This window comes from Micrasema longulum, unplaced genomic scaffold (assembly GCF_059751315.1).
Source record: "Micrasema longulum isolate JH-2025_06_02 unplaced genomic scaffold, ASM5975131v1 h1tg002547l, whole genome shotgun sequence".
In the NCBI taxonomy this organism is placed as follows: domain Eukaryota; kingdom Metazoa; phylum Arthropoda; class Insecta; order Trichoptera; family Brachycentridae; genus Micrasema; species Micrasema longulum.
Window position 1 is genome coordinate 6,706 of NW_028279686.1, and position 17,111 is coordinate 23,816.

The following is a 17,111-nucleotide window of genomic DNA, read 5'->3' on the forward strand; positions in this document are numbered from 1 at the left end:
AAGATGCCCATTAGAGGGTGAAAGGGCTAATTGGTCAAAATAAATAAGTGGAAGTGTACCAAGTATTTTTAAAATTAATAACTTACATGGAAATATAAGTTATTACATCATTACAATGGAATTCTATCAAGAATTGTCAATAAATAATTTTAATGAAATTCTTGGTAGATATTTCTTGATAAAATTCCATAGTTGATGATTTAGATAAAATTAAAAATAAAATTATCTTTATTGATAGTTTTATTTATAATTTTATCTAAATCAGTAAATTAGTCAAAAATTCAAAGTATCTTCATTATTGAACGTGAATAGATGGAGGGGTCGAAAATGTTCACTTTTGTCTTCTTGACGTTTAATTTTGAAGGCTTGTAATCAAATAAAATATGTAACGTAAAAGCAAACACAATTTCTTGTAAAGAGTGATGCATAACCTTTACCTTTTTTTGCACTACAACAGGCCAGGGGACCCAATTACAGCACAGAACACCCAGGCTTGAGAACAATCACATTCAATTGTGTTTTCACAGGGAATCGAACCCAGAACCTTCCGTGCGTGAGTCAAGTGTCTTTACCACTACACCACGGAAGCCGCCATGTTAAGGCCTAATATTAAATTTAATATAATACAATTAAGATACATTTATATTACATATTAGATACATTTATTATATATAAGTAACTTATATATAAATTAATATAAGTTATTACATCAGTACAATGGAATTCCATCAAGAATTGTCAATAAATAATTTAATTCAAATAAGATACATTTGTTTCAGTTTCATTAGATGTACATATTTAAGAATAATATTAAGTTTTTTAGAGCTGTTGCCCTCAAAAAAGAGGCAATCTCTTGTGCTTGGAGAGTGACTTTAAAAAAATTAGGTGTTTCTTTTAATTTTAGTAATCTAATGATAAATAAATCATTTTAAAAATGGGTATGTTGATTACATGATCGTCTATATCTGTTTTGCATCTATCCCTGTATTCGATAAACCATTTTTCTCTGTTCTCAGTTGGGGAGTACCAGCTGGGAGCTCTGCTGATCGAGGGCAAGACGAAGCAGGTGTTCGAGGTATGCGGAGACCAGCACCACTGCATCCTCCTGAGTAAGGACCGCATCACGGCGGGGGACGGAGTGAAGGCCCATGATCTTCAGGGCAAGGCCGCCGTATCCACGCAGACCAACTCCAAGGTCTTTGAAATTCTCAATGCTGCAGGTGCCCTAACGTTGAACTATTTATGGAATACTAAATTTAAAGATATAAACCATACAAATATCACAGTCAGCACTGGAACTAAGGCCCAAGCTTCAAAATAGCGGGCCACCGACACTAGGTTTTTTATGTACTTACACAATCCCACATCACGCCTTATATTTTTAAAACATTTTACACTTCAAACTTACTTGCGTCCAGCTCAAAGTATTTCTCTGAACTGACAAATAAATTAATATGTCTTAAGAATTATTTCAGTCTGCTGCCGCTGGCTGTGTGTCAAAACTCCAGTAAAAAATTCTATGGAGATTTAAATATTACCAAAGTTTAATTGAATTACAGTGAAAATTTAACTACTTCGAAGTGGTTATTATGTTTTTAGATAGGGCAGCAATTTTTTTTTTGTCTCTAAATTATGTGGTTCTTATAGTATTTTTTCTCCTGAATTCAAATATATATCGGTTTTCCCTTAACACACAAGGTTTTCAAGGTACAGGCATTTAAAATTTCAAACATTTTAATGCTTTCTCCTTAACTGCACGATATTCAAACATTCTGACTTACATAGAAACTGCGAGTAACATTTTTGAATGCTTGTCAAGCTTCATTCTTCAGTGGGTTCAATAGTTCCTCAAACTTTTGATCATGCATTAGCGATCGTGTTTGTGGACCCAAAAATATTCCCACTTTAATTCTTGCATCACTAATTTCAGGAAAGTTCTGTTTGAGGTACATGAAATCGGGAGTATTGTCCGTGGCTTTGATGACATTCTGTGGGTGACGGAGAAATCCCAAATAATATTTGAAAACAGGATAAAAAACTGCATTAAGTGCAACTATTGGTACTCGTGAGACTAAAATCATCTGGATCACTGTTATTATTTTACTTTTTATTTTATTTTATCTAGGAATATGAAAGGATATTTTTATGAAATAAAGGGATAAAAAAAGGCATTTTCGTTTGTTTTTACATTTATTTCTCATGGGATTGTATTCGCTCTGTATCTTAGATATTAACCTATAGAATGGACAGTTCAATCATCAGTCATATTGCTTCTGTTGAAATGATGCGAAGTGATGTTTCTTATAAATGACCCTTAACACTATACTGCCGTCATAAGAAAGAAGGACGCATCTAACATTTATTTCGAAAGTGAGTTAAATACATATTCGAAATCAGGAAAAAAATATGCATCTACTGGTACTTGAATTATCTTCCTAAAATAACCACAACCCTATTGTTTTCCTTAATAAATGAGACTTAACTGCAAAAAGTCTCGAAGATTACTAAATATAAAAGGCTGTTCTGACTTACATACTTATAAAAGACTGATTAAAATACTTATTTTTTCTTCTATTCCGTTTTTAAAAACATCTGAAATGAATGTACCTACTCGTATTCAATGAAATTTAAGATCTGCTGGTAATTTCGAAGTAAATTTATTATTAGGTCGGCATTACTAATTTGAAAAGCAGTAAATGGCCAGTAACGTCTATTTTATTTAGTTGAGTAGAATCTATTGGCATATTAACACTAAGAAAGAAAAACATTTACTTAAATTACTAAATAAAAAGGGCGTATCCAGCCAGAAACGTCTTTTCGTTGCAGTATAACATATTTTCTTGTATTTTTTTTTACTAAAAGAACATAAAAATGTTAATTTTTAAAAATCTAACGTAAAATTTATTAAAATTAATACATATATTCCATTAGGGCAAATCATAAAACATACTTTCGCATAGTAATATACTTAATTTTTGTAGTATTTTTTTAACACAGCGAATTTTCTATTTCCGAGTTACAAAATGTTTATTTTCTCCGTTTTTTGTTTTATGTAGAAACGTCCTTCTTTCTTATGATGGCAGAATAGCCCATTATGTAGTTTGACAGGTACCATAATACTAAATATTTTTATTTTTGAACTCTTACTTTCCTCTTATTTAAGGTATACGTAACTTGATAAAGAAGCTTGTATAGCTTTGAAACCGGTCGGTAGAAAATATAAAAATAAGTGGTTAAAAAAATTGTTTTTATTTATTTTATTAAAATTTGGGTACTCATTTACAGCAAGTTTATTTTCATACAAGTGAAAGTATTTGGTGTTTCCAGGTATCCCCACCGCGTTTGTGAAGCCGGTCAGCAGCACCGCCTTCTTGTCCAAGCGCTGCTCCATGATTCCCATAGAGTGGGTGACCCGCCGCCTGGCCACCGGCTCCTTCCTCAAGCGCCACCCTGGAGTGGCCGAGGGCTATCGTTTCAACCCCCCCAAGCGGGAGACCTTTTACAAGGACGACGCCAACCACGACCCCCAGTGGTCGGAGGAGCAAGTCATATCTGCCAAGTTCGCCTTCAATGGACTCACCATTGGTACATACATATTTTAAAAAATAAATTAAATGCGATACTGGGGCATTAAATAGGCAAATTTATCTAATTAAATTGCATTATTTCAATGAATTATAAAATAAAATCCCTTTTGGTAGTGTTACTCATTTATTATATTAAAAACATATAACTTAAGTTTCGGAAGAGCGCTCAATCCTTCCATTGATGGGTATTCAAAACTAAACAGAATATTGTTCACGGTGTGGTCATAGAATCTATAAAAAAACAAACAAAAAAATTACTGGTAGAAAATTATGCTGAATTGGTGGGTATTCCACTTATCTGGGGTGTTAGCATATATGTGTGTCCTAGTCTAGAGGAAAGAAAAGGAAAGAGTGTAAAAAAGTAAAATAAAACAATCATTTTGCTGTTGGTGTAATGTTAATGGAAACTGTTGATATTGTAGGTGAAGATGAAGTGGATCTGATGAAACGCATCAGTGTTTTGGTGTTTGAGGTTCTGGAGAGAGCGTGGACACAGAGGGACTGCGCCCTCATAGACATGAAGATAGAGTTTGGTGTAGATCAAGAGGGTAAGTCATACCAATTTAATTTAAACTACTTTTTTTATTGATTCTAATGCCACATTTAAATAACTGCTCTCCTTTTCCTTGAAAACAAAAATGGATCTAAAAATAATTCAATCTGTTCAAAACATTGATACGAATAGTATTGAAGTGTGATCGATGTACAATAATAAAATTCATGCCAGATAAACTAGAATTCTTATTCCTTAACTCTTTCACCGCTAAGCATAAAGTACGTTTGTCGACACCCTTACGCGAAAATTGGTATGCCAGAGCTCACTGTGATGACCCCGCAATTAAGCATTATTAAATATGTCTTCAGGTACTCTTCTGGTGGCCGATGTGATAGATTCAGACTCCTGGCGGCTCTGGCCCTCTGGAGACAAGCGGCTGATGGTAGACAAGCAGGTAACTACAAGCCCCGTATGTTCAACAAACTTATTTGGACCTGAAGTGTAAGACGGATTACCTTACTTTCATGTAAAGAAAATGATCAAGATACACTGCAGTTGGATTACCACATCACCACCAATATAAACCACTTGATTTTTTGAAAATGATTCCGTCCAGATCAAAACATGTATTGGAGTTTTATTACAAAATGTCTGGTTACTTTTTTACAGGTGTACCGCAACCTGAGCACCGTAACGTCCTCAGACCTGGACACAGTGAAGAGGAACTTCCAGTGGGTGGCCGACCAGCTCGAGCTCATGAAGTTGGAGCGCCCTCACACCGTGGCCATAATGATGGGCTCCACCAGTGACATGGATCACTGCACTAAAATACAGCAATGTGAGTCAACATAGTATATTTGGTTATTAGCATATCGTATTGCGGATTAAAAAATATTGGTAATTAAAAATTTATTAATAAATATTGTGCCATTATTATTCTGCATCCGAAATACAACCAGAATACTGGACGTGTGTTTGCCATACAAAAATAATATTGCTATAAGGTTTCACCAAATAATCAACAGATGTCACCTATGGGAAATACCTTTATAATAATGTGAAATCACGCATACTTTAACAATATATTCGACTTCCGAAAATTGTGGAGATGTGAAGATCAGAACTTATTAATTATTTCGATTATTGCTCTGCATTATTTTTTTTAGCAAACAATTGAAACCTGATGATATTAGAAGTAATACCGAAAAGGACTATGAAAACAGTACTTAAAAAAAGACTATGTAGTATGTTTTATAATAAATACATTTGTGAGTAAAGTTTTTGAATTCTGAATTATCAAAAAAATAAACACTGTTCTCGGTCGATCAGATTCACATTAGACCCAATACTACGCTTCTACTTCAAAAAATGCAAGCTTTTATACAAAAGACAACCAACAGATGCCGTTACAAAAATCTCATTGATTTTTTTAACTACATTAAATGTCGAATAAATATGTATCGAACGTTTTATTTTTAAAACAAAAATATTCATACACAAATATTCTAGGTTTTTTTTTTATAACATATGATGAGTGGATCAAGCCAAATAGGTAAAATGTGTGTACTGTTATGAAATTTGTTCTATTGGTTTATGTAAATTGATTATTTTAGTTTTTTATTGTTTATTATGTTAATGATAATTAGATTAATTGGATTCATTACGTTTTTTTGTTGTTATTATTATGTTAACTTTGTTAAATAGCTAATTTAAGGCATGTTTCACATTTTGTAAAATGTTTCCTTCGGCACGGTACACCCCAGTGAGGGAACATTATTCTGTATAAAATACAAACAATGTAAAAGTTTAAATAAATAAATGGATAAATATGGTCCAAGTGCGACCCACACTGATCCCCGCATAAAATATTTGTCTCTCTTGCAACAAAAGGTGCCGACCCATGGTTTAATATGTGTCAATTGTTCACCCCACTTTTGATTATAATCCTACCAGCCATGAAAAAATAGACAAAAATCCCAAAAGCCTAAATTTTTGCAAAAGGTACCGGCACGAATGTGTTGTTTAGTAATAATTTGACAAACATTAAGCAGAGTGGTGAATGTCACAGTGTGTAAAGTAATCACATGTAATGCCTAGATCTCGGTTGAGATATTTATCAATGTTATTTTCTTTCCAAACAATCTTTTTCTCCAGTCTGCAAGGAGCTGGGTCTGCATGCCGAGCTGCGAGTGGTTTCGGCCCACAAGGGCACGGAGGGCACCCTGCGGGTGCTGGCGGAGCTGGAAGGCCGCGGGGGTCCACTGGTGCTCGTTGCGGTGGCCGGGCGCTCCAACGGGCTGGGGCCCGTGCTGGCTGCCAACGCTTCCTGCCCCGTGATCAACTGCCCCCCGCCCTCCGCTATGCTGGTCCAGGTAATTGGGAGCCTACAATGCGCAGGCGTGCGCGATACCTACGTCGTTATTTTTAACAGCCAGAGAAATTTCATTATGTCCTCAGTGGGAATGGGACAATCTGTATTTTACTTCTTTAAAGTTTATCCTAAGATAGACTCCAAAATTGTATGTTAAAGATTGAAATCGGTAAGAAACTTTAAATGCCCCCCCCTGCACAATTAGCTAATAGTGACTTGTACCTCTTGCCACGAACTAAGGAAGTTCAGTGGTTTTTTATGTATTTTTTTATCTGAATAGATTGTCAAACTAGTAATAGCCAATTTCGACTGTAGTTAATTTTTTCATGCGTTTTCAAAAACCTTTTATGTACATTTAATTTTCCTCCTTCATTGTTCTAAAGCAGTCTTGTAGTCGACATATCTTGCGCAGGATGTGTGGTCCAGCCTGTCGCTGCCGTCGGGCATGGGCTGCAGCACGGCGCTGGGCGCAGAGGCGGCGGCGCTGTGCGCGGCGCAGGCGCTCGCGCTGCACGACATAGCGCTGTGGGGGCGCCTGCGCGCGCGCCGTGTTACGCACGTGGCTGCGCTACTCGCCGCCGACCGCAAGCTGAGGGAGAAGGCGGCCAACTGATACTGTCTATTATTTCCGCGCCACCAATATTACAACAGTTTTGAAACACAGTACACCGGAACCTCATTTGACACGGTTTTGGAATAAAGAAAAAATTACTGAACATCAATTTTACAATGCGTTCTAGGTGGTAATATCTATGTAATTATTCTTCTGTTCAATGCAGGCCCTATTGCTTTCCTTTCTTTTACATTCTGATTGCTAACTAACCTAACTTTTTGTATGGATCAGGATTTCGTATTCATTTATTCTTTTAAAATTTTTGTATTTATTTTTTTAATTAATTAATACCCTTACTGGGATGTCCCGTGCCGAGGGAAACATTTTACATTACATATTTTGAAACATGCTCAAATACACATTAAACAAAATTTTACTTTTAGTGTTTATCCTATGAAAACTTCTTATTCTTAGAGGTGGGGGTCAGTGCTATTCAAGCTCCTGACGTCACTGCGGCCTGTGAAGATCTTCTGTGACTGGTCTCCGTGAATAGTTCTCACCCTCCAAGCCCAGGGCTATAAAGAGCCTGGCTACTGTGTGGAAGGCGAGAGTTTACATTTTTTTAAATCTCCCTCCCCTAAGCCCAGATCTATAAAGAGCCTGGCTACTGTGTGGAAGGCGAGAGTTTACATTTTTCTAAATCTGCCCCTCCAAGCCCAGATCCATGTAGTATCGGGCTATTGGGTAAGGGGCGAGCTCTTTAACATCCCCAGGTTCAACCAGTGGTCCCCTATAAAAACTTACGAATAAAAATACTTTTTAGCCTATTTGTTCTCATCCAGTCATCAATCCATGGGCAAATATAAATATCTGAATATTTTGCGTAACTGTGGTAGCATTTTTTTAGTGATATTCTTAAAATATAGAATATTTTTATTTACCTTTTAAACAAAGATTCTTTTTAGTCATTTGCTCTTGGCAGAGCAGTCGCGATCACATTGGCAGAAGGGAAGCACATCCGCTTCTATCTTCAGCGCTTCTTGAGGCCTCCCGAGGAGCGATTATGGACAAAGATTATTTGATACCAATTATAAAGATGTCTCATTTTTCTAACATTTGCAATTACCAATTTGTTCCAGAAACCAATGTAATTAATGATAGTTAATAATCTTTGTTATGATTTTTTTTAACTTATTTTCTTGTCATTTTAATTAAATTAAGATACAATAAATAGTAAACAATTAAATTTTTTTGAAATCCAGAATTGGTTTTTCGTACAAGAATTCACCATAAAAAAAAAATACTCAGCAGTTCATTGGAACGTATCCCCCGTGTAACAAGAGATTCCGTTGTATACAAATAAATAAAACACACTGTTACTATTATAGTTATGTATTAAATACATTTTTTTTTTTTTTTATTATGTAGTACCTAAATCTATAAGATTTTTATTGGGCCCATATTTTCACTTTAATTTTGTAGTATCTAACTCGGTTTTTTTTCTCGTGTTTATTTCCTGAAATTAGAATAACATTGATTAAATTGATATTTGAAGCACTAACTTTGTGATTATACATTCAAATCATTTAACTATGTATTAATTTGTGTAAAATCACTCAAATAAATTTAATATGTCAACCTGCTTCAGAGCACGGCTGTTTCGTTGTCAAGGCTTTTATGTTACTTCAAAAAGTAATTCTTCATTAACTGTAATATTTACATAGTTAAAAAAATAATTAATATTTATTTTTGAATAGCCATAAAAGCGAACTCCAGTGGTGTCCACTGTAAACATAAAAAATCCAAGATTATTTTGTTGAGTAGAAATTTAAAAAAATGTTAACAGTTCTCGATTATTGAATATAACTCCATTTAGTATGTAAGTACTGTTTTTTTTTTTTTTTTTTTGATAACGAGTTTCAAAGGCAGAGAATTTGAATATGAGGAGTCGCAGACTAAAAATACACAATTACTATTAAAAATGCATGTTGTTTGCCATGCATATTTTTTTTATTTTTGTTTAAAAGTTCAGCAAACTAATAAACACATTATGCGATGTTAAAATTCGTATCTATAGAATGTATAAATATTATATAAATGCATATTTTTATTTTTTAAATGTTTTTAATAAATTGTACTATAAAAATGGTAGAAAACTAATCGAACTTATTAAAGCCCTTCACTCAAGTAGCAAATGCCGAATCAGAATGAATGATGTCACAGATTGGTTTAAGGTCACCACCGGAGTTTGCCAAGGTTGCGTCCTTGCACCGTTCCTTTTTATAATCCTAAGGAAGTCGATTCCACTAAATCGAGGAAATCCATCTCCCCCCCAAAAACTGAATGTGGCAGGCGCCACATTCAACAGTATAAAGGCTGTCTGGAGATCGGATATTTACCCGGTGAAAACCAAATTCCACCTATATAAAGCCTGCATAACACCTATTCTCCTGTATGGATGCGAATCGTGGCACCTCTCTAGGGCCCAAAACAGTAAAATACTGAGTTTTGAGAATAGGTGTCTAAGAAGAATCTTGGGTGTGCGGTGGTTTGACTTTGTGAGGAATAAAGTAATAAGAGAACGGACGTAGCAAACTCCGGTGACAACTGTCATCAGGCGGAGGCGATACAGTTGGCTGGGCCATATACAGTTCATGTCAGAACTTTGGGACGAGACCTTTACTTGGTAGGACTCACAGGAGCTGGCAGCCGATAGAGATGCATGGAGGCTCTTTGTGGATACCATATGCTCGCAACTAAGGAGTGGACATGGAATGATGATAATAAATTGTAATTAAGGTAGCATGATAATATGAACATAAATGTTACTTCTGTTAAACATTCCAATATATATTTTTCAAATGTTTTATGCAACCTGTTATTAGAATTTGTACTGAATAAATCATTTTGAAGAAATTGCCATTTTATAATAACTAAAAACTCAACTATCCCAATTTCTAGCACACCGTCCTTTTCAGATAATAAATTGCCAAACTTACCCTTTTTATATTTTCCCACACCAAACACAAGAAGTTTCCTCTTTTTTGATGTGGCCTTGGCAAAAATTACTATATGACACGTAGCCAACTTTACAGAAGAGCCAATTATAGTTTTTCTTTTTTTTTAATTAATGAAAAATCTCTAATCATCCATTAAGCTTATTATTTCGCTCCACTTTACCCAGTCTTTCAATAAACTGATATGAGGTGGCAGATTCTAGTACGCCCTTGATAAGCAGTCCTGGAAATGGTGACCATAATATTGGCACGTTTGTGGTTATGCCGGCTATACCCATTAAAATCGTGTCTCTCATTTAGGAAATGTCATTCTTAGTACATGAAACTGAAGTAATTATAATATATGGTAGGAGGAGATGTTGTGTCCCTATATAAAACAGTCGGCAACAAATGTGTCCCAGTATGTTAGTCAAATTAGATTGACTTCACACCATCAACCACGGTTCAATCAGAAGTGAATTTTTTTTTTTTTTTAAGTTTTCATGTGTTCATATGAGTGGATCCTATGAGAAAAAAGTGCAAGAGAAGATAATGTGTTTTCTTTTTTTTTAAATATAATATGCCTCCACTCGTTCACGAGTGATTTTGGAATGTTAGTGGTTAAAGACGTTACACATTGATAGAAAATAAAGAAAAATTCTCACAATTTTAGAATATTATTCATCATCATCATTCCCTTTCAGACGCGCTTATGAACGTGACATAGAGAACTATTGCTTTATTAGTTGCTAATGATATGATAATACAATATACACAGGATGCTTCTGCGTTCGTCTGAATTTTGCTGCGATTCTAAATAGTAAAAATATAATAATACGTAAGATTTGTAGTTATGGATTAAAAACACTGGTTTATAAATATGTAGGTATTTTCATTTAATCAAATCATAAAAAGGTCGATTATGTAGTGATGGCGCTTTTGCAAAACTTACACAAAAACATTTTTAATGTATAGAATACTGGTTTTAAAAATCTTGATGTGATATTAAATGTTTTTATAAATCTCTTTTGGATTAGAGCGGAAAAAAACAATTACCTAAGAAAATATCAACAAACAAGCATGTTTTTAATTTAATATTTTGTGTTCATCATAATAATAATTAAAAGAATTTAATTAAAATGCACAGTTCAAATTATGTCTGAGAAAATATGTATACACACTTATTGATAAACAATACATCTTGTTATTTATATACTTAAAACAATCTACACAATTTCGCATTCTAGTTCTAGAGTAATTGACTATAAAAAAATACATTTTTTCAAATTTAAATTGCCCCTTGTTCTTGGAAGAACTATAGTAAAATGCAACATTTTAAAAAATGATTTGAAAAATTTAAAATACTGAAACTAAGTATTTTATTAAAATTACATTTTCTTAGCCCACTGTATTTTTTTATACACATAACCCTCTAATCCAACAACAATTTTTTTTTAAATAGCACATTTGGTTAAAATTTGATACATTTTTTTTTAATCAACACCTGTAGATTTTAAATGCGTTAGTGTGAGTTTTCTGAACGCGCCAGCTTAAGTTAAACCACTAGTAGGTCCTCTTAGATTCCACATAATTAGAGTATATACCTACAAGTAAATGTATTAAAATTTGGTATTTAAATTCGGTTCAGGTCACTATAATAAACACGGAATATTTTTGCATTATTTGAACTTCATTTTTACTTTTAACAAAATAGTCAAACGACTTTTAGTTCGCTTCATATGTCGGTATTAGTCAACACCTATCGTATGTAGATCGGTGTAGTATTAGTGCGCATACCTATCGTAAAGCCTTAGAAGTACCTAATCATGTTTTATTAGTCACACGGATAAAATTGAATACAAATGTCAGTCAGAAACGCTAGAACAAACTAAAAACTCTCCTTTCGTTTTTGTGTCTTGCGATAAATATTTTTTGTTTACTTATTCATTTGAATAGAATATTTATTTCCGTCAACCTTTTAAGACATCAAAAGTACCGGCAGCGCAGACAGTGAAAGGTGCACAAATTGAAAAAGCAAGTAGGTACAAAAACCTTTATAATTTAGATTAAGTAATTGTACGGTAAATTACCTATTTAAATATTTATCAGGTAAAACTCTTAGCCCTTAATTTCAATTAAATTATTTGTTTTCAGCGACAAATTCGTTAAAATTATCTACGGGTACTAATGAACTCAATAGGTATCTTCGAGATAATATTATTTCAAGAGATTACACAAGGTCAGTGGCTTCGGTTCTAGCAATGTAACACATAATATATGTACTTTTCTTTAAAATTATACTGTAATATTGATTGATAAATATATAAATTAATTTCAGATTTAATATTCACCGATATTTATTTAATTTGAAGTTCATTTCTTAAAAAAATAAGCTAAAATCGTATTTACTTCATTATTTAAAAATGAGCGCCATAGACAAAGGATGTATGGAGCGCGATTTACATTGTTTACGTTACCATTATAATTTTAAAAAATCATAAATAAGTAGATACTTTAATGTAAAAATAAAACTTTACATACTTATAATTTACAGTGATGTCATTCAAACAATCATCATCATCATTACCTTTCCGCACCTAATGGTGCATAGGGCAATGCATCGGTACACCAATTGCAGCGTATCTTGATCAATTTTGTCACATGAAGGTAAGATGACCAGTCTGACGCTTCAAGTACCAGTCCAGGGACTATGAAATATTTTAGTGCAAAAACACCCATTTAAATAAATATTTCATGTCAACCATATCGGGAATCGAACCCGAGACCTCTTGCATAGTACGCAAACGCACTGACCATTACGCCACAAGGCCGACATTCCATGACGAGCTCTCAGAGAGACAAACAATAAAATACTTCAAATCTCTAATAAAATGATGCATGCTCTGTACCTTATGTTATCAGATATTAATTGCAGAACATTAAATTTTCCGAATTAAAATTAATAATAAACGTAGAAAGAGAATAATTATGTTTTTTTCCCGTTACAGTATGTAATTTTTTTATAAAAAAAGATAAATTAAGTTTTTATTATTTCCTCAAATAATTCAATTTTCAGACGAAAATTAAGACGTAGTAGAGTGGGATTTGAACCTCGGACCTTTGTTCGTGAGTCCACAATACTACCACGGGATCATAACCCAGTTCCTATGTATTTACTCAGGCAAACAATTATGTTTTGCCGTACATTTTATTTTCTTGGAGACTCCAAAACTCGTCAACTGACTTTTAAATTATTACTCGCAGTTAAAAAGAAAGAAAAAAAATATTTTGTTTTTAGGATCACGGGATGAGCATTCATACAGCCAATCAATCCGAGGTCCACGAGGTGCCAATAAAAGTTATTATCAGGCCCATTCCATCTCAACTAGATTCGGAAAAAGTAAAATCTATTGTAGAAACTTTACAGGTTTGTAACATACAATGAAATAAACATGTAAATATGTTTGGGTTATTAAACATTTTTTTATTACATTAATTTATTATTAATTAAATTGCATACATATAATGAAAATAGCATGAATACGAAAAGCTAAATGAAATCTTATAGTGTACAGGTAAAAGTTTAACTCCTCATTTTAACATTTTAAAAATTATCTGTAATATTTTACATCTAAGGTTATTTTTCCAGGACCCTAACAGAGCCCATTTCGTTCCCCCGATAGACGTGCTGTGGTTGACTGACTCTCAGGGAGGCGACTACTATTATAGTTTCGGGGGCTGCCACCGCTGGGCCGCTTACTGTCAATTGGGCCGAAGCACCGTGCATGCCAAGCTCGTGCGCACCACCGTGCAGGATCTCAAGGTCTACCTGGGATCCAGCACACCCGACTTTCCATGACGAACTCTCAGAGAGACAACACCTATTATTGCTCCAGGGAGCGAAACACCCAAATGTTAATAATGATCAATATAAGTTAAGAATTTTCAATCCATCTATTATCATGTTTTGGTAAGATAAATGTGTAAAATACCTGAATAAATAAAAAAAAAGATCGCCTGATCAACCTAACTAATTCTTGTATTTTACCGTTGGCAGCACTCAATTATTAAAAAAGAAGAAGAGAAGAAAATTTTAATTTATCCAACTGTCATCAGTGTCAACACATGTCATATTGTCAATATCTACAATGACAACAATAATAATGTATGTTTAGCCGAAACTAAAACAACAAATATAAATTAAAAATGAAACTACAATGCGAAGTTGGTATTGTTAATCGTTTAATAACTTCATCAAGTGTTTGTGGTAAAACGCGTCCTGCCAAATCGACACTAGCACTCGGCCAAGAACCCAAAAACAAAAATGCGTATTTTATTTTACACTTTTCAAACGTCAACAAACACGGGGTGAGGTATGCGGTAAATGGAAATATTGAAAAGGTTTTTACGAAGTTTTGTAACGAAGGGAAGGCGACGATTCGATTTAAAAATCCGCCTAATGATTTGTGTATTAAGTCGGATGCCGTGCGGTTAAAGTCGTTTTTGAAAGTTTTGAAGTTGGTTTTGGAGGGAAATGCGGAGGCTCTGAAGGAGTTCAAGTTGTGTAATGTGTCGGCCGCGGCGGAGAAGTCGGAGCCCACGAAGCTGAGCATCGCGGAGGTGTCCAAGTGGCCGCTGCGCGGGCTGCCGCGGGGGCTGACGGTGCTGCGCGCGCGCGGGCTCGCGCTGAGCGCCTTCCGCCGCGAGATCCTGTCTCTGCGGAGCCTCGCCACGCTGGACCTGAGCCACAACCGTCTGCGGAAGCTGCCGCCCGAACTAGGTATTGACCGTCATTCTACTATCTTTATAAGCTCGCACTCGCCCCTGTCCTGGACCGTGCGGGGAAATTTTATTTTTTCAATTTCTATGCTTCTTCATGGACCAGGTGGATTTACCAACAACTCCTGATCATGGACATGAACCCCACGTATATAAGCATGTGAAGTTGTATTGACTAATACCCACAAATTGTATGTTTTCGAGTATGTATCTTTGTTGAATTACCCTATAAAATATTTTTTTTTTTTTTTTTAAAAAAGAAATATTTGCGTTCTTATGATTTACCCAAATATTTAATTTTGAGGGCCATTTTCAACGAGTTGTAAATAACTCACTATTAGAAAATGGAATCAAGTTGGGGTAGAGTGGGATTCGAACCACGGACCTTTGGTCCGTGAGTCCGAGACACTAGCCACGGGACCACAACCCGATCATAAATGAATGACCCGAAATGAATAAATGTTTTTGTTTTGTTTTATTTTTTAACTGTAATTTTTAATTTCGACAATAACATTTTTAACCTAATATGTATTTAGCAGATTGAGTTTATTTTTTACTGGCATTTCTCGATGGAAATTGTAATTTTTCCACTTTCTAACCACTTTCAACTGTGTTTCACCGGTGACCGGACTTAATATAATCATGTTTTTTGTGATTGAAAATTATTATTGATTATTTAATGTAAGTAATAGCAACGAGTTCCTCAGGTTCCTTACCGCAGCTGAAGGAGTTGCACCTCCAGGGGAACTCTCTGGGGGCAGATCTTGAATGGAGGTGGTTGGAGCATCCTGAGGTCAGTACCTACACCGTTTACTCTCCAAATTCATTTACATTTCTAGTAATATTATAAGTTTTGTATGATTAGTTATTTTATGTTATGTATAATTTTTATGTGACAACATTTACAATAACAATATTATGTGGAGGCCTCTAATTGGACTTTATGATATGTATTTATGGTATAATTGATTCTTATAAATGTATAAATGTCTGTTGGCTTTCCAATGAAATAAAATAAATAAAAAAATAAATTAGCTCTCTCCAGTTAGAAAGCCAAGTCCGATTTTTTAAACCTGAGCCGTCGCTACCCCTCCACCGGCCATTCTATAGCAGCTCATACGGAGGAGCTCTTTCGTGACATTTTCATTATAAGTCCATTCCGTTCCTAGAATCAGCCTATTAAAAAAAAACTTAGCAAAAGCTATTCAAAACCTGGCATCACCCTAAACCTCTTCTCAGTATCATCATTTTCCTATTTCCATAATTTAAAAAAAATAAAAAAGAAACTTTACGAAATACCAACCTTCGATTGAAGATTTGACAAATGCCATTCAGCAATAAAAATGTCGCTTATGTAAATAATGGTTTATTTTTGATTTTTAATAATAATAAATAAAGAGTTTAAAATCAAAATTCTTTCATTTACTAGGACTAGCCAGATTTATTTCAGAATTTTATCACGCTCGGCTAAAAAGCTTACCCATTACTACTAAAGGTACCGATCATATCAACTTTAAGCTACTCGCTCAAAATATATGAATAAATTATTAGTATAGTGTTTTTGTCTTAGCAGATGAGGAATTCTCTCCGGTTCCTGGATATTGGAGACAACACACTGGGCCCTGCTCTGCCGCCCAACATAGTCCGCCTGAAGAAGCTCGTGACTCTCCAACTTGACAATAACTGCCTCCAAACTCTCCCACCGGGAATCAACCGCATGTCTGCGCTACAGTTAGTGTTATTTTCATTATAATATAAAGATCGCCTACTGCCTACTCAATTGAATTTTAATATTATTATAAATACACTGGCAGCATTAGGCTGATGTGTGTACATCTTATTTACGGTGTTTAAATATAAAATAATAAACATTATGCAAAATACAAAAGGGATTTTGAAAAAATATTTTATGCTTTTTATGAAATTAAACTCAACATGGTTCCCGGCACTACACACTACAGAAAATGACACGGAATGTGCCCGCTGCCGACTGCGACACAGTACAAATTACTAGTACGTAAACAATTTTTTTTTCTGCAAAACACACAGTTTAACCTGAAGATGGCTCCCGTAATGGTAGCCGAAATATCGGATCAAATCCAACTTACAGGGGATCATTTAAAAAAGATACTTATTGATCACTATTTGTTAAATTATTTATTTACCGACCGGTTTTGAAACTACACAAGCTTCCTTATCAAGGCATTTAGTCATGAATATTATCCTATCCTATAATTTTAACTGTGCCTACTAAATCTAATATATATATGGAGGTAATAAATCAAGTCATTATGTCAAGTTGTATTTTGTGTTTGTGGAAGTATGGAGT

General features: G+C 34.5%; 3 protein-coding genes across 7 annotated transcripts in view; all 3 read left to right on the forward strand.

Moving 5' to 3' along the window:
- Positions 1 to 1,020: 1,020 nt before the first annotated feature.
- On the forward strand, positions 1,021 to 9,923 carry Paics (PAICS bifunctional enzyme). The gene is made up of 7 exons (XM_088240677.1): positions 1,021 to 1,220; positions 3,328 to 3,585; positions 4,010 to 4,135; positions 4,452 to 4,537; positions 4,753 to 4,921; positions 6,238 to 6,455; positions 6,867 to 9,923. The coding sequence occupies exons 2-7, from the start codon at positions 3,390 to 3,392 to the stop codon at positions 7,065 to 7,067; spliced, it is 996 nt and encodes a 331-aa protein (XP_088096803.1). The 5' UTR covers positions 1,021 to 1,220; positions 3,328 to 3,389; the 3' UTR covers positions 7,068 to 9,923.
- A 1,696-nt stretch (positions 9,924 to 11,619) lies between these two features.
- Positions 11,620 to 14,034, forward strand: Srx (sulfiredoxin). Of its 4 annotated transcripts, none has more exons than XM_088240679.1 (4): positions 11,620 to 12,041; positions 12,158 to 12,242; positions 13,302 to 13,430; positions 13,653 to 14,034. In XM_088240679.1, exons 3-4 carry the CDS (start codon positions 13,311 to 13,313, stop codon positions 13,860 to 13,862), a joined length of 330 nt encoding a protein of 109 aa, XP_088096805.1. In that variant the 5' UTR covers positions 11,620 to 12,041; positions 12,158 to 12,242; positions 13,302 to 13,310; the 3' UTR covers positions 13,863 to 14,034. The 4 variants fall into 4 exon arrangements, with proteins under 4 accessions (XP_088096805.1, XP_088096806.1, XP_088096807.1 ...); XM_088240681.1 differs by having other exon boundaries at positions 11,816 to 12,045; XM_088240680.1 differs by lacking the exon at positions 12,158 to 12,242 and having other exon boundaries at positions 11,772 to 12,041.
- Positions 14,035 to 14,087: 53 nt separating this feature from the next.
- Positions 14,088 to 17,111, forward strand: part of Lrr47 (Leucine-rich repeat 47) — a 38,015-nt gene continuing 34,991 nt past the window's right edge. For both annotated transcript variants that reach the window (XM_088240676.1, XM_088240675.1), the window contains exons 1-3: positions 14,088 to 14,783; positions 15,490 to 15,575; positions 16,356 to 16,513. In XM_088240676.1, the coding sequence (XP_088096802.1) occupies positions 14,210 to 14,783; positions 15,490 to 15,575; positions 16,356 to 16,513 (818 nt within the window). In that variant the 5' untranslated portion in view covers positions 14,088 to 14,209. The remainder of the gene's footprint in view (positions 14,784 to 15,489; positions 15,576 to 16,355; positions 16,514 to 17,111) is intronic.

Coding starts and splice junctions, on each gene's coding strand:
- Paics (XM_088240677.1), top strand. CDS start 3,390: ATGATTCCCATAGAGTGGGTGACCCGCCGCCTGGCCACCGGCTCCTTC. Junction 4,136..4,451: donor GTTTGGTGTAGATCAAGAGG/GTAAGTCATACC, acceptor ATATGTCTTCAG/GTACTCTTCTGGTGGCCGAT. Junction 4,922..6,237: donor CTGCACTAAAATACAGCAAT/GTGAGTCAACAT, acceptor CTTTTTCTCCAG/TCTGCAAGGAGCTGGGTCTG.
- Srx (XM_088240678.1), top strand. Junction 13,431..13,652: donor CTATTGTAGAAACTTTACAG/GTTTGTAACATA, acceptor TTATTTTTCCAG/GACCCTAACAGAGCCCATTT.